Source organism: Polypterus senegalus, chromosome 1, assembly GCF_016835505.1.
Source record: "Polypterus senegalus isolate Bchr_013 chromosome 1, ASM1683550v1, whole genome shotgun sequence".
Classification (NCBI taxonomy): domain Eukaryota; kingdom Metazoa; phylum Chordata; class Cladistia; order Polypteriformes; family Polypteridae; genus Polypterus; species Polypterus senegalus.
The window spans coordinates 267,790,787-267,806,388 of record NC_053154.1 but is presented as its reverse complement, the minus strand read 5'-3'; the positions used below and the strand labels follow the sequence as shown (position 1 = coordinate 267,806,388).

At 34.1% G+C, this 15,602-nt stretch overlaps 1 protein-coding gene across 1 annotated transcript in view; it reads left to right on the top strand.

The window, feature by feature from the left end:
* tubgcp2 (tubulin, gamma complex associated protein 2) overlaps positions 1-15,380 on the top strand; it is a 34,745-nt gene extending 19,365 nt beyond the window's left edge. Inside the window, exons 7-18 of the mRNA XM_039773650.1 lie at positions 2,369-2,568; positions 2,645-2,834; positions 4,100-4,245; positions 5,527-5,707; positions 5,841-6,021; positions 6,293-6,465; positions 11,393-11,521; positions 11,907-12,027; positions 14,162-14,305; positions 14,558-14,686; positions 14,785-14,948; positions 15,137-15,380. Of these exons, the coding sequence (XP_039629584.1) occupies positions 2,369-2,568; positions 2,645-2,834; positions 4,100-4,245; positions 5,527-5,707; positions 5,841-6,021; positions 6,293-6,465; positions 11,393-11,521; positions 11,907-12,027; positions 14,162-14,305; positions 14,558-14,686; positions 14,785-14,948; positions 15,137-15,245 (1,867 nt within the window). The 3' untranslated portion in view covers positions 15,246-15,380. The remainder of the gene's footprint in view (positions 1-2,368; positions 2,569-2,644; positions 2,835-4,099; positions 4,246-5,526; positions 5,708-5,840; positions 6,022-6,292; positions 6,466-11,392; positions 11,522-11,906; positions 12,028-14,161; positions 14,306-14,557; positions 14,687-14,784; positions 14,949-15,136) is intronic.
* Positions 15,381-15,602: the final 222 nt, after the last annotated feature.

Here is a 15,602-nt window from a genome sequence, read left to right as displayed (position 1 = left end):
TATGTGCAACTAGTTGTCTGAGAAAGAATAAATGAAAGGTTTTGCAATTGCTAGTCAAGACTTCAACACAATTGAAATACTGTGGGTGGGACATTAAGAAAGCTGTGCATAAACAAATGCCCTTAAACATTAATGAGCTAAATACAGTGCATCCGGAAAGTATTCACAGCGCATCACTTTTTCCACATTTTGTTATGTTACAGCCTTATTCCAAAATGGATTAAATTCATTATTTTCCTTAGAATTCTACACACAACACCCTATAATGACAACGTGAAAAACGTTTACTTGAGGTTTTTGAAAATTTATTAAAAATAAAAAAATTGAGAAAGCACATGTACATAAGTATTCACAGCCTTTGCCATGAAGCTCAAAATTGAGCTCAGGTGCATCCTGTTTCCCCTGATCATCTTTGAGATGTTTCTGCAGCTTAATTGGAGTCCACCTGTGGTGAAACTCATTTCATTGGACATGATTTGGAAAGGCACACACCTGTCTATATAAGGTCCCACAGTTCAGAGCACAAACCAAGCATGAAGTCAAAGGAATTGTCTGTAGACCTCCGAGACAGGATTGTCTCGAGGCACAAATCTGGGGAAGGTTACAGAAAAATGTATGTTGCTTTGAAGGCCCCAATGAGCACAGTGGCCTCCATCATCCATAAGTGGAAGAAGTTCGAAACCACCAGGACTCTTCCTAGAGCTGGCCGGCCATCTAAACTGAACAATCAGGGGAGAAGGACATTAGTCAGGGAGGTGACCAAGAACCCGACGGTCACTCTGTCAGAGGTCTTCTGTGGAGAGGGGAGAACCTTCCAGAAGGACAACCATCTCTGCAGCAATCCACCAATCAGGCCTGTATGGTAGAGTGGCCAGACGGAAGCCACTCCTTAGTAAAAGGCACATGGCAGCCTGCCTGGAGTTTGCCAAAAGGCACCTGAAGGACTCTCAGACCATGAGAAACAAAATTCTCTGGTCTGATGAGACAAAGATTGAACTCTTTGATGTGAATGCCAGGCATCACGTTTGGAGGAAACCAGGTACCGCTCATCACCAGGCCAATACCATCCCTACAGTGAAGCATGGTGGTGGCAGCATCATGCTGTGGGGATGTTTTTGAACGGCAGGAACTGGGAGACTAGTCAGGATAAAGGGAAGGATGACTGCAGCAATGTACAGAGACATCCTGGATGTAAACCTGCTCCAGAGCACTCTTGACCTCGGACTGAGGCGACGGCTCATCTTTCAGCAGGACAACGACCCTAAGCACAGAGCCAAGATATCAAAGGAGTGGCTTCAGGACAACTCTGTGAATGTCCTTGAGTGGCCCAGCCAGAGCCCAGACTTGAATCCGATTGAACGTCTTTGGAGAGATCTTTAAAATAGCTATGCACCAACGCTTCCCATCCAACCTGATGGAGCTTGAGAGGTGCTGCAAAGAGGAATGGGCGAAAGTGGCCAAGGATAGGTTTGCCAAGCTTGTGGCATCATATTCAAAAAGACTTGAGGCTGTAATTGCTGCCAAAGGTGTAAGTACATGTGATTTCTCAGGTTTTTTTTTTATTTTTAATAAATTTGCAAAAACCTCAAGTAAACTTTTTTCATGTTGTCATTATGAGGTGTTGTGTGTAGAATTCTAAGGAAAAAAATGAATTTAATCCATTTTGGAATAAGGCTGTAACATAACAAAATGTGGAAAAAGTGATGCGCTGTGAATACTTTCCGGATGCACTGTAAGTGGTGTAAGAATCAGTGGACCAGTACTCATGTAATACAATATACGAGATGGATTAACTCCTATAAAACATCTTAGATTATTTTACAAGTGGATGAAGACTAAATTTGCATTAGTTATTTCATGATATATAAAACCTTGCAATTGAAAGAGGGTCTACTTGATTTTTTTAAAGACTGTTTCAGTTGTTTGAAAGTGTACAATAAACTACTTGTTTGAAAGATATTATTATTATTAAAAGTACAATTTATCAACTGAAATCACTTGGACTGAATGTTTCCTTTAGGAAGCCAGGACTTCAAAAAATGCCTTGAATATACAGTTTTTCCAGTAATTCATATCTACATTTGTGTCTTTGAGTTGTGTAGTATATTTCTTTGATTGCTTTGCTCAGGATTTATTATTATTTTGTAATTTAGTGTTTTTAAAATGTTTATATTATAGAAAAATATTTTGACAGTTTACTCAACATAAATTAATATAATGCCATAATTAGTTTAAAAGAATACTTAAATGTGAATTTTACATGAATTGTTCATTTAGAGTTTTATTAATAACTGAGATTATAGCATGCTACAAAAAGTTAATTGTGTAAGTGCTTAAATGTATATTGTTGCTTTTTCCTCTAATGAAGGTTTATTGAAGAGAAATCATCTTTTGAGTATGGTCAAGTAAATCACGCATTGGCCGCAGCAATGAGAGCTCTAATGAAAGAATATATGATCTTGGTGACTCAGTTAGAGCATCTTCAAAGGCAAGGAATGTTGTCCCTTCAGAAACTTTGGTTTTATATCCAGCCAACTATGAGGACAATGGAAATCTTAGCTTCAATAGGTATTTTTTATTTAAATAACTTAAGACCATATCAGTTTTAGGTATACGTTTTCTTCAGTGTATTTTTTGTTTTTAGCCACCTCAGTAGATAAAGGAGACTGCATGGGTGGATCTACACTGAGCCTCTTACATGACCGTACCTTCAACTACACAGGTGACAGTCAGGCTCAAGAACTTTGTCTTTACCTCACCAAAGCAGCAAGTGTTCCTTATTTTGAAATTCTGGAGAAATGGATCTACAGAGGTATAATCAAGGACCCTTATAGGTAGGAACAAAATCTAACAAGGAATTTTTTTATTTTGTGTGGTTTATGGTTAGCTATAGAGATCTCAAGTACACTACATTTTCTTATTCTTTATTTTTTTTTATTTGTTTCTTTGCTTGTTTTTGCTGCAGTTATGACCCTGCACTTTTTAAAAGCAGGTTATATTACTATATAACTAATTGTATGTACTGTAAGTGAATAGTATACAACCTATAAGTAAGTAAACATTTATTACCATAACATTAATTGCAAGGTACTTTATGTGGTGAAGCTCATTGAAAAAATACTTCCATACGAACCTACAGCATAAGGACACCAGTAGTCATCATTTATTTTTAACCCATTAACAACCAGTTTAACACAAACACATTTAGACATATTCATCTGATCATTGCAGATGACTCTTAATATCACAATGTTAAGTTTGTGCATCTCAAAACTAGTGGATGAATATTTTTATTAGAACTCATAGTTCTGGCCTTGACTGACCAAAGTAGACTGATCATAAACAAAGGGTAGCCTTTTAGGGGCTACTAAAGTATCTGAGTTGCATTTTGGAAAAGTTCACTGTCAGGTGCCAAAGTTGTGTTAGTGAGCGAGAGAGAAATGGCGGTGCTTTTGTAGTACTTGGTAAGTGGGATGAAGGCATAAAAAAAAAGATGAAAACATGTATAGGAAGGGTCTGAAGAGATGTATAATCCAATGATTTTTGTCAGTTTGTTTGTACTTAACTTTTTATTTCTGCCATTTCTACTTTTTTATTTATTATTACCACATTGTTTTTTGGTCTTTGGTACCCTTGTCATTATTCTGTTTGTGCAGAAGCACAGCAAGAATGCCATCTCCATTATGTATACACAGAATTGTAGTATATTGACATAACATAATTTTATATGAAAGCTTCCATTTTTTGTATTTTAACTATGATTTTTATTTATCCTACTTTGGAAATTGTGGGGGACCAAAGCCACTGTTTATGGGTTTGAAGTAGCTTAAGAAAATGATGTAAATGAATATGTGTATAATTTCATATTTTGTTACCACAGTCAGTGCAGTACATATTTATTATCCTCGGCTATGTATGCATTATTGATACATTTTAAAAAGGACAGACTGCCTACAAAACATTTAAACATTACTTATAATGCAAATAGATTCCTCCATGTAGGTTTGCCTTTTGTGATAATATGTATAGAAGTGAATGTCTCTTTTTAAACCTCATATTTCAAAATATAACTGTTTACTAATTTATGTATTAATACTAGTGAATTTATGGTAGAAGAACATGAGCTTCAGAAAGAAAAAATACAGGAGGACTACAATGACAAATATTGGGATCAACGGTACACTATTGTGCAGCTGCGGATCCCAGCATTTCTACAGAAAATGGCAGACAAAATACTAAGTACAGGTAGGTTTGCAAAATGTACTGTATATATTTTTAACTAGTATATCAGATAAAGCTAGGAAGTTGATAACATAACTTTACAATACTTAACATTACTTGCACAAAAAGAAACTGAAGCTTTCTAATTTCAATTATACTTTAATGTGAAATGGGTCTGCTTGATTGAAGCTTGTTGCCATGGATTAGTGAAGATCTAGCTTAGTTTGAACTGAAATAAAATGTTGCTTTTAAAGTACTTCAACTGCATAATTATTTCTTCTACGTTATCATTAAATACATCTGAAAACATTTTATCTTAATGTTTTGGATGCTTGGTTCCATTATTCTTTTTTTTAATAAGATAACCATAATATAAAAATTGTTATACCTACTGTATATCATTTTGATATATTTAACCTTCTTGTTCATAAACCATGCAGAAATTCTGATCTGTAGATTATTCAAATGTATATGTATTTTAATTGGTCAGATTTACTTCAGTTTACCAAAAACAAAAAAAAAACACACACACTCACAAGTTATATCCTCTGCTATAGTAATGTCAACCAAGCAGTTGTCAAAAAAGTTGGAAACAAAAGCAAATAGAGCTATTTTAAAAACAATTCACACTACGGATGCCTGAAAAAATTCTCAGTGTCATTTAAAAAGATATTTGGGCTCAGTAACAAAATAACTTGCATGGGTAAGAACTCTTCATACCATTCCAAAATTTTTCCTTTGTGACTGCTTAGCATGCTTCAGGTATAAATGTTTTCAGAAATATATTGTTAATTCAATCATCCACTGCGCACAAGTAAATATTGCATGTATTTAACAGCTGTGATCAAACATTCACTTTAGCTTATTTACACTTCCTTGTTCAATATATTTTTTTAATTTACCATGCCAAGTATATTACAATATCAGAAACTATACCATTTTAAATGGAATATTTCAGATTAACTTTTTTTTTGTAATTTCTGTCATCATTTTTGAAATATACTGATGAAAAATTACTTGTTTTCCATTTCCATGTTTCCAGTTGCATGGCTCCCTAAACATATTTGCATCCAGCTTTCTACACTTAACTATAATAAAAATCTTGAGATACTACTATTATTGTTAATTTTTTAATGTCTTTCAAACAATGAAGCAATACATTTGAAAGAGATTTTTGTTACATGAAAAGTGACATAACTTTTTGATTTGACTGTATGAATTCATTCAATTCTAATGAAAATGAAAGAAGTTGCATCTTGTTTGTATTTTCAAAATTCTTTTTTTTTTTTTTGTGCGTTTATAAAGGTAAATACCTGAATGTAGTACGTGAATGTGGTTGTGATGTTACCTGCCCAGATGCTAAAGAAGTGCTGTATACCTTGAAAGAACGTGCCTATGTTGAACAGATCGAAAAAGCTTACAACTATGCCAGCAAAGTTCTACTGGATTTCCTAATGGAAGAGAAGGAGTTGGTGGCACGTTTAAGGTGCAGTAAAGAATACATTTAGATTTACAATAAAAATTACTTGAGCAAGTTTAATTATCAGAATAACGTTCCATTTCATAGTCTTGATGTGAAAGAACACCATGATTAACTCAAGTGTTTTACTTTACTGTAGATCAATAAAACATTATTTTCTTATGGACCAAGGGGATTTCTTTGTTCATTTTATGGACCTAACAGAAGATGAGCTAAAAAAGCCAGTTGATGACATAATTCCTACCAGATTGGAGGCTTTGCTGGAACTTGCCTTAAGAATGAGTACTGCTAATACTGATCCTTTTAAAGATGACTTGAAGGTACCATTTACTGTAAAATATGTAACATTAAGTATTTGTATTAATAGCTATGCTGATTTATAAACATCACAAATATTATTTGAAAGTACTACAGAATAATATAGTACTAATATGTTTATTGAGTAGAAAATGGAGACCCTTTTCCCTAGTTATATGATAAACTCAAAGTTACTGTTGTGAAATAATTTTGGATGGACAGATTGTAAAATAGTGAAGATTTAGTCACACATTGTGCATTTTTCTTAATACTTACTTTTTTTTTTGATTACAGATTGATCTTATGCCTCATGATGTTATTACCCAATTACTGCGTGTGCTGGCAATAGAAACAAAACAGGAAAAGGCAATCATCAATGCAGACCCAACCGAATTAGCTCTTAGTGGACTAGAAGCCTTTTCCTTTGATTATATTGTAAAATGGCCTCTTTCTTTAATTATTAACAGGTAAACCATCATTTACTATAACTTAACACAGGTAGTTTAAGTGAATCATATTCAGTTAATTTCAATATGAAACTTATAATGCAAGATAATAAAATATTGTGGTGCCTCACTTTTGTCAAATAATGAGCCTTAGCTACTTTGGAAGTTGTGTGTGGTTTAAGTGTAAATTGCAATTATTTGTTACAAAAATATTATTTTTTTAATTACTTTTTATTAGAATATTCAGTCTCATTTAAAGTGTTTTGCAGTTAATTCAAATCTACTGTATAAGTAAAAAAGTGGTTTCAAAATATGTTTTTACAAGACAGATGTTTTGTATAACTGTACAGTACAATTAATCACGATGAATACCAATAATGATAATACTTACTCATTAACCTACAAATATATGACATTACTTACACCAATTATGCAAAATTGGTCCTTGTGTAAGCAGTCTCATAGTCAGATCCACATCCAAATTTTATATTTTGTGAATTCATAATGGATCTGCAATGTTAGATGTCGCAAATATAAAGTACATGTTGCTCTTGTGACTTTCCGATTTTAAGATTGCATTTACTCTTTAACATACTTACTATATGTTCATTATTGCTGTATATCTGTCTATATTTCAACCCTAACATTATTTGGATAGAAGGGCAGAAGAAGGGCACTGGCTAGCAATGTCACCTATTTTGGATTATTATCACCTTACAACACAATGATAAATAAATTATTAAATAAATAGTATTACTTTTTGTAGAGCTACCTATAAAAAACATTTTAAGAAAATAACTTGAATTAATTGCAGATATGACATGATAAGCTGTGCATAAAATGCTAAAATATTATATAGGTTCTTCACATTTCAGTTTATGTTTCAGTGGAAGCTTTAACAATTAGCCAGAAGAGGGCACCAAATTACAATGGACTGCAAATATAAAATGTGAAGACTTCCTTATTTTGAAATTTTAAATCATTTAGTATAGCTGTTTACACCTCTAAATTGTAACCTAACAGTATTAATTTAATGTCTCCGGGATTATATTTCATTGTCCACACTGAGTGTAAGTAGTGGTGACAATAGGCTGAAAAGACTTCACCCAGTCCAGCTAAAAGAGATAAAATTCCATCTTGTTTTGGAAAATCTCCTTTAGGTCTATGCTTTGTACATCTCCTATAGAAATATCAAAGGTGCATTGGCTGTAAATTTCAAGGACTTCTCCTCAAAATTCCATTCCTGTAGTCACAGTCACCATAGGTATGAATGGGTAGGTGAATTCACAATTATATTGAGATCTTAGTCTGTTTTGTCCCCACTCTCCCAGGCAACACAAACAGTTTAGCCAGGTTGCACTATTCATTGGCTAATTTCATAATTTCTTCTACACTTTTGCAACTAGATCCAGGATAATTCAAGTTCTAAGTGCTAAGACAGCTGCCTGTTTCACTTGCAGAGTACAAACCTACTCTTTTCTGGCAGAGAGCAGTAATCTCATAGTTTAAGACCATTGAGTTGCACAAAAGTCATCATATTTACATGAGCACTAAATCATAAGAAACGTTTTGATGAGAACAGACCATTAGACAACCATTGCTCATTAGTCCCTTTTCAAATAGCAACTAAATTATTTTTTGAAACAAATTAAGATCCCTAAAGTATTACTATATACTAAAGTGCTAAGTAACTTATTCCTTGTATCTATTATTTTCCACATTAAAAAATATTTTATACTGTTACGAAAAGTACCTTTATCGAACTTTGTCTGTGCTCGAGTGTTCTTCCTGATTATTTCCATGTTGATGTCTATTCCTGTTAAAGATACATTTCTGTAGAAAAATAGTGTATTTTTTGTAGTTTCATTTTACCTTTTAAGTAATGTATACTCTGACAAGCTTAAGTCGAATAGACATGGGTGCTGTTTATTTTGAGGTTTATTTAATAGTGCGAGACACAAGAGCGTTGTGGCAGCAGAACAGACTTTAAAAATACATGACCCACTGGCAAACATTAAGTGAATAGGAATTAAGTGAATTTTTGCATCACAAAAATCAGCTTACGTATTTCTGTAGCTGATTGTTAATAACCAAAGTCCAGTATAACTAATTTTTTACATAGTATAAAGTGACAATTTATATTTTGATGGCAGGTGTACTAGCCACGTTATTTTTATTGCATTTACTCTTTTATGCCTTATTCCCACAAAAATGTTTTAAATCGAAAACAATAAAAAATACTGCAAAAGCCACCAACTAGGTTAATAAAGCCTTACAGATTTGTAAGTTGAAATGTTTCTATTCATGAATTATTTTACAAAACGTAACATGTTTCTGTGTTATTACAGTTAATATGTCATTTTGAATTGTGTTCTATTTTATTTCATTTAAGTTAAGCTAACAGTTAATGAATTTGTGGGAGAAAAATGCACAAATTTACATACAAAAACATATCCTATGACAGGATGGAAAAAATTTATTTTGTTTTTAATTAAAATGGGATTTTTATATAAATGGCAAAAATATATATAAGTGGTGGGGCATCTGTATCTTGTCCATCATCATATTAAATACAATACAATACTGCATTGAGAAAATTAAAAGCTCTACATATAATTTTTTATTGTATTAATCACAAAGCTTTGGAAGTTTACATTTTTGGCTTTGTATATATGAAAAGGGAATGAATACTTTCAAAATTAGATAGGTACGTTATTAATCCCCAAGGGCAAATTCACATACTCCAGCAGCAGCATAGTGATAAAAAACAATATTAATTAAATAAAAATGCAGTGCAAGTTAAAAAAATGCAAGGTGGAGAGTGCAAAGCAGGTATAACAGTCAATAACATTGTATAATGATGTTAATGTTTAACCAGGTGGAATTGAAGAGTAACATAGTGTGGGGGAGGAACGATCTCCTAAGTCTGTCAGTGGAGCAGAACAGTGACAGCAATCTGTCGCTGAAGCTGCTCCTCTGTCTGGAGATGATACTCTTCAGTGGATGCAGAGGATTCTCCATGATTGACAGGAGCCTGCTCAGTGCCCGTCGCTCCGCCACAGATGTCAAACTGTCCAGCTCTGTGCCTACAATAGAGCCTCACCAGTTTGTCCAGGCGTGAGGCATCCTTTTTCTTTATGCTGCCTCCCCAGCACACCACCACGTAGAAGAGGGCACCCGCCAAACCGTCTGATAGAACATCTGCAGCATCTTATTGCAGATGTTGAGGGATGCCAGCCTTCTAAGGAAGTATAGTCGGCTCTGTCCTTTCTTGCACAGAGCATCAGTATTGGCAGTCCAGTCCAATTTATCATCCAGGTGCAGTCCCAGGTATTTATAGGTCTGCACTCTCTGCACACAGTCACCTCTGACTCCACCACCAGCTCCTTGGTTTTGTTGGTGTAAAGTTGTAGGTAGTTTAAGTCACACTATTTAACAAAGTCCTTGATTAGGTTCATATACTCCTCCTTCTGCCCACTCCTGATGCAGCCTACGATAGCAGTGTCGTCAGCGAACTTTTGCACGTGGCAGGGCTCTGAGTTGTATTGGAAGTCCAATGTATATAGGCTGAATAGGACTGGAGAAAGCACAGTCCCCTTACGGTGCTCCTGTGCTGCTGACCACAATGTCAGACCTGCAGTTCCCGAGACGCACATACTGAGATCTGTCTGTAAGATAGTTCACGATCCATGCAATTAGCAGTGTTAAAGGAAAAAATCTAAGTTAGCAAATGCTACAAAATTCAAAATAAAGCATCTGAGTGCAAAATTCCCTTGACGTCCTGAGAGAAGCAGTACACATTTGTTTTGCCATCTGAAAAAGAAAAAATAAGCTTCTGATCGTCACTGAAGGCAAATTCAGAAAGAGGAAACATCAGATGAAGTAGGCTAAAATAATTAACTACTGCATTCATGGAATTTTGTAAAAGTCAATGTAAAGAATAATTAATCCTGATCCAGTATAACCAATTTTAGAAAGATATTCCTGCATTGGTAAGAGTGGCTAGACCACTGGACGAAGAAATAACATTAACAATTTTGTTTCTTTAGTTCTGCACAGATATTTCAGTGTTGTAATAAATACTTAAAATGCTGAATTTTAGTGTTGTCATCAATTAAGTTGTCCATCTGGCACTTGCAGACAGTATAGCATTTGAAATTGAGAAGCAGATTCTGAATTAGTGTGTGTTCCTGTTTGGTTGGGGGTGGGGGAAGAGAGATAAGAATTGACTATAAAATCTAAATTCGTACACCTTTTAATCCCATCTGCTAGGAGGTTTTCAAATTCCCTCTATTTAAAAAAAAAAAAAAAATAGAATTTGAGAGTATCTGTTGCTTTTGTTTAAATTACAGTATGCTCCACAGTGTAGCACAGACACAGTGCATTAAAATAAATACTCGATAATCCAGTCCATGAAAATGTAAAAAATAGTGAAGCAGTCAAGGTGTACACATTTTTTTTTTACATAAACGTATGTTACTTCTTAAAGTTCAGACTTTTTTGCCAAGAAAAAAATGTCTGCTTGGTATGTGATGAGTTTTAACTAAAAGTGTTAGATTACATTAGATTAGATGAGATTAGATTAGAAGCCTTTATTGTCATTATACCATGACAATGTATAATGAAATTTCAGAGCATCTACTCCTTCAGATGCAACGAAAATCAATAAGATTATAACATTTTCACTATGTATGTATGAGAATATACATTTAATGTTTTTGGCTAATATTTATGGTTACATGTGAATTATAATCTTTGGTTTGTAACATAGCAACTAATAATTTTGTATGTTCTTCTGAGCTTGTGTTGCTGTCAGTAACTATTTTTGTAATAATATAGACATTGTAGCACCATGAATACAGCATTGTTACAAGAAAATAGTAGTTGCTTTCATTTCTTTAAAGAATACATCCATATTAAGCATCCTGTGTTTCTCTTTTCAACATAGGAAAGCTTTGACCAGATATCAGATGTTGTTCAGGCACATGTTCTATTGCAAACATGTAGAAAGACTACTTTGCAATGTGTGGATCAGCAACAAAACTGCAAAGCAGTACTCGCTGCATTCTGCTAAATGGTATGAATGTTTACAATTCATGGTTTTCCTTTTTTTTACTATAACTGAATTTATCACTATTTCTGTTAGACTTCACAATGTGCATTATGTCAACTTATGCATTAATAACATAGACTGTTTAAAATGAAAAACATTTTAAAACCTTAAAATACTAAATAGTGATATTTAGTTCTGTGTGTCTTTAATGAGCCTGTAATGTAGCAGGGTGATTATTACCAGGCACTTTTTTTACTTAGTATTCTTGACTAGGCATTTTAAATATTTTATTGCTACTTTATGAAAATAAAATACACACTTTTTATTATTTTGTATGTTTATCATACTTTTGTATTCTTTTTAAAATCTAGTTCTTTGTGTTTAATTGTGATACGTTTTTTCATTATAGGTTTGCTGCTGCTTTTACCCTAAGACAGCGAATGTTAAATTTTGTGCAAAATATCCAGTACTATATGATGTTTGAAGTTGTGGAGCCAACTTGGCACATTATGGAGAACAATTTAAAAACAGTGAGTATAGTTGTGTTTCGTGTAGATAGAAAATCTGAAATTCTAAATAATATGCACATTTTGGAATACAGAAGGACCAGTGTTAGTCAGTTGGCTCTTCATATTCCTCTTTAATTGTTTTTTTAGGAGTGTACTCAGAAAGTATAAAGCTTGTACAGTATATGGACAGACAATATGACCCAGCAGTGCATGCATTAGACTAACTGTGAATACCAAGACAATCTATTTAGTGTCTGCTTCAGACTTGATATGTGTCCCTGAGCATGTTGTTCAAACAGTCTGTTTTCCAACAACTTAAAAAAGAAAAAGATTGAAATCATTATATTGTGCATTTAAAACACTGTTGAGGGTCTAATAAGTATAGAAGTTTGCTACATTAAATTCTAAGAAGTATGTGCCGAGACTTGTCAATTTCTTGCCTAATACAGTACAGTGTATTTGCATCACTTTTGACTATTTTGTTCCCTACATATGTATAGTACACAAGGCCGTATGTTCTTAATAAACCCCATGCAGTTAATATCAGAATTACTGTTCATTAATAGACATTGTAGATTAGGTGCCTATCTATATTTACAATGCATGTAATTACTTAGTATTATGTTTTAATTACTAACATTGTATTGTGGCTCTCCTGTTCCTTTTGTACACTGAAATACAGTGGGTACGGAAAGTATTCAGAGCCCCTTCAATTTTTCACTCTTTGTTATATTGCAGCCATTTGTTAAAATCATTTAAATTAATTTTTTCCCTCATTAATGTACACACAGCACCCCATATTGACAGATAAAAAAAAATAATTTTTGAAATTGTTGCAGATTTATTAAAAAAGAAAAACTGAAATATCACATGGTCCTAAGTATTCAGACCCTTTGCTCAATATTTAGTAGAATCACTCTTTTGAGCTAATACAGCCATGAGTCTTCTTGGGAAAGATGCAACAAGTTTTTCACACCTGGATTTGGGGATCCTCTGCCATAAACCTTCGGCCCAGTCTGAGGTCCTTAGAACTCTGGAGAAGGTTTTTGTCCAGGATATCCCTGTACTTGGCCGCATTCATCTTTCCCTCGATTGCAACCAATCGTCCTGTCTCTGCAGCTGAAAAACCCCCCCACAGCATGATGCTGCCACCGCCATGCTTCACTGTGGGGACTGTATTGGACAAGTGATGAGCAGTGCCTCGTTGTCTCCACACATAACGCTTAGAATTAAGGCCAAAAAGTTCTATCTTGGTCTCATCAGACCAGAGAATCTTATTTCTCACCATCTCAGAATCCTTCAGGTGTCTTTTAGCAAACTCCAACTCCATGCTGTGGGGGTGTTTTTCAGCTGCAGAGACAGGACGATTGGTTGCAATCGAGGGAAGGATGAATGCGGCCAAGTACAGGGATATCCTGGACAAGAAACCTTCTCCAGAGTGCTAAGGACCTCAGACTGGGCCGAAGGTTTACCTTCCAACAAGACAATGACCCTAAGCACACAGCTAAAAAAACGAAGGAGTGGCTTCACAACAACTCTGTGACTGTTCTTGAGTGGCCCAGCCAGAGCACTGACATAAACCCAATTGAGCATCTCTGGAGAGACCTAAAAATGGCTGTTCACCAACGTTTACCATCCAACCTGACAGAACTGGAGAGGATCTGCAAGGAGGAATGGCAGAGGATCCCCAAATTCAGGTGTGAAAAACTTGTTGCATCTTTCCCAAGAAGACTCATGGCTGTATTAGCTCAAAAGGGTGCTTCTACTAAATCCTGAGCAAAGGGTCTGAATACTTAGGACCATGTGATATTTCAGTTTTTCTTTTTTAATAAATCTGCAACAATTTCAAAAATTCTTTTTTTTTGTCGGTCAATATGGGGTGCTGTGTGTACATTAATGAGGGAAAAAAATTAATTTAAATGATTTTAGCAAATAGCTGCAATATAACAAAGAGTGAAAAATTGAAGGGGGTCTGAATACTTTCTGTACCCACTGTAGGTAATAAGGAAAGGTACTATATAAATCAAATATTATTATTATAATAATTACTACTACTACATGTCTGATTAGTGAATCTTACAGAATAAGTCTGCATAGTTTTGTCGAGGTTTTCATTAAATTCTAACAATATATTTTCTCTTTTCTAATACCTTAGGCATCAAACATTGATGATGTCCTGTGCCACCACACAAGTTTCTTAGACAACTGTCTGAAGGACTGCATGTTAACCAACCCAGAACTGTTAAAGATTTTCTCTAAGCTGATGTCTGTGTGTGTCACATTTACCAACTGTATGCAGGTTTGTAAGTTTTAGTTTGTAACAGATGGGTTACTGACACCTCTTTTTGCCAGTGTGCTGTAAGCACATTATGTACTGCGGCTGTAGAATTAAAAGTATATTGTTTTAAAATGATGAAAGACAATACTGTACAATATTTTATCTCTAAGTATTTGTTTATATTGCAGATAAATTTATTGAAGCATAGTAAAATTAAATGTAACAGCAATAGTTTTTCATTTGGATTATTTTTATGTTGGCATTTATTCACAGCGGTTCACTCAGAGTATGAAACTAGACAGTGAAATGAGTCGCCTTACATTGGAACATGGTACAATGAGTGGCCCACCAACTCAGGATGAACGAAGAGAAGAGACAGAAAAGAAAAGACTTACTTCAAAGGTAAATAAAAACAAAGATAAAAAAGTACAAAAATCAGGTCAATGCAAATGTCAATCCAACATTTAACAGCAACATTTTCCTACCTGGTCTCGTTTCAGTATTTGGCTGAACATGTAGATGCACTCCAGTCATCTTGTGGCTTTGAATCTACCATTAACAAGTTTGACACTAATTTTTCAACACATCTTCTGGATCTTTTGGACAAACTTAGTATTTATAGTACTAATGACTGTGAACACAGCATGATTAATATCATCTATAGGTAAGACCAACTGATGAATAATTAATAAATAACAATACAGCTTTAATTCGATGCTGCATAAAAAGTATTGCATTGAAAAGTTTACTTAAAATTTTAAACAGTTTCAACAGCCTTTTTCTTAATTGATGATTTATAAAGGTATGAAGCATGTCTCCTATTTTCTGAAGCATTTTTGTGCTTATCTGTAGGCTTGACTTCAATGGATTTTACACAGAGCGCCTGGAGCGAATGTCTGCAGAAAGAAACCAAAAACCAGCTGCTTCAGATGTGTTGCTGAAGACATCTGCATCAACCTAGCAAAGGATTCCACATGCTAAATCTTTTTATAGTATATTCATCAAAAAATCAACCGCATTATATAAATACTTAGGGGACATCACCAATTAAAATCCAGTCTGTTGTTAGAAAAGCATGTGTTAAAAAAAAAAAAAATTATATTCTCTCCACGGTGGCTTCCATTTTAATGTAATCTACAGATCTTTACCATTTTAATTATAAAACAGTTTAATAATTTCTCATTTGTGAAAATATTTTATTCTAGATATTATTAAAAAGTATGTTATTCAGAGTTATTTCTACAATAAAACAAAAACATTTGACTTAAAAGTTATTTACAAAAGCAGTAAAGAATTGTTTCTTATTTATGCTGGTGTG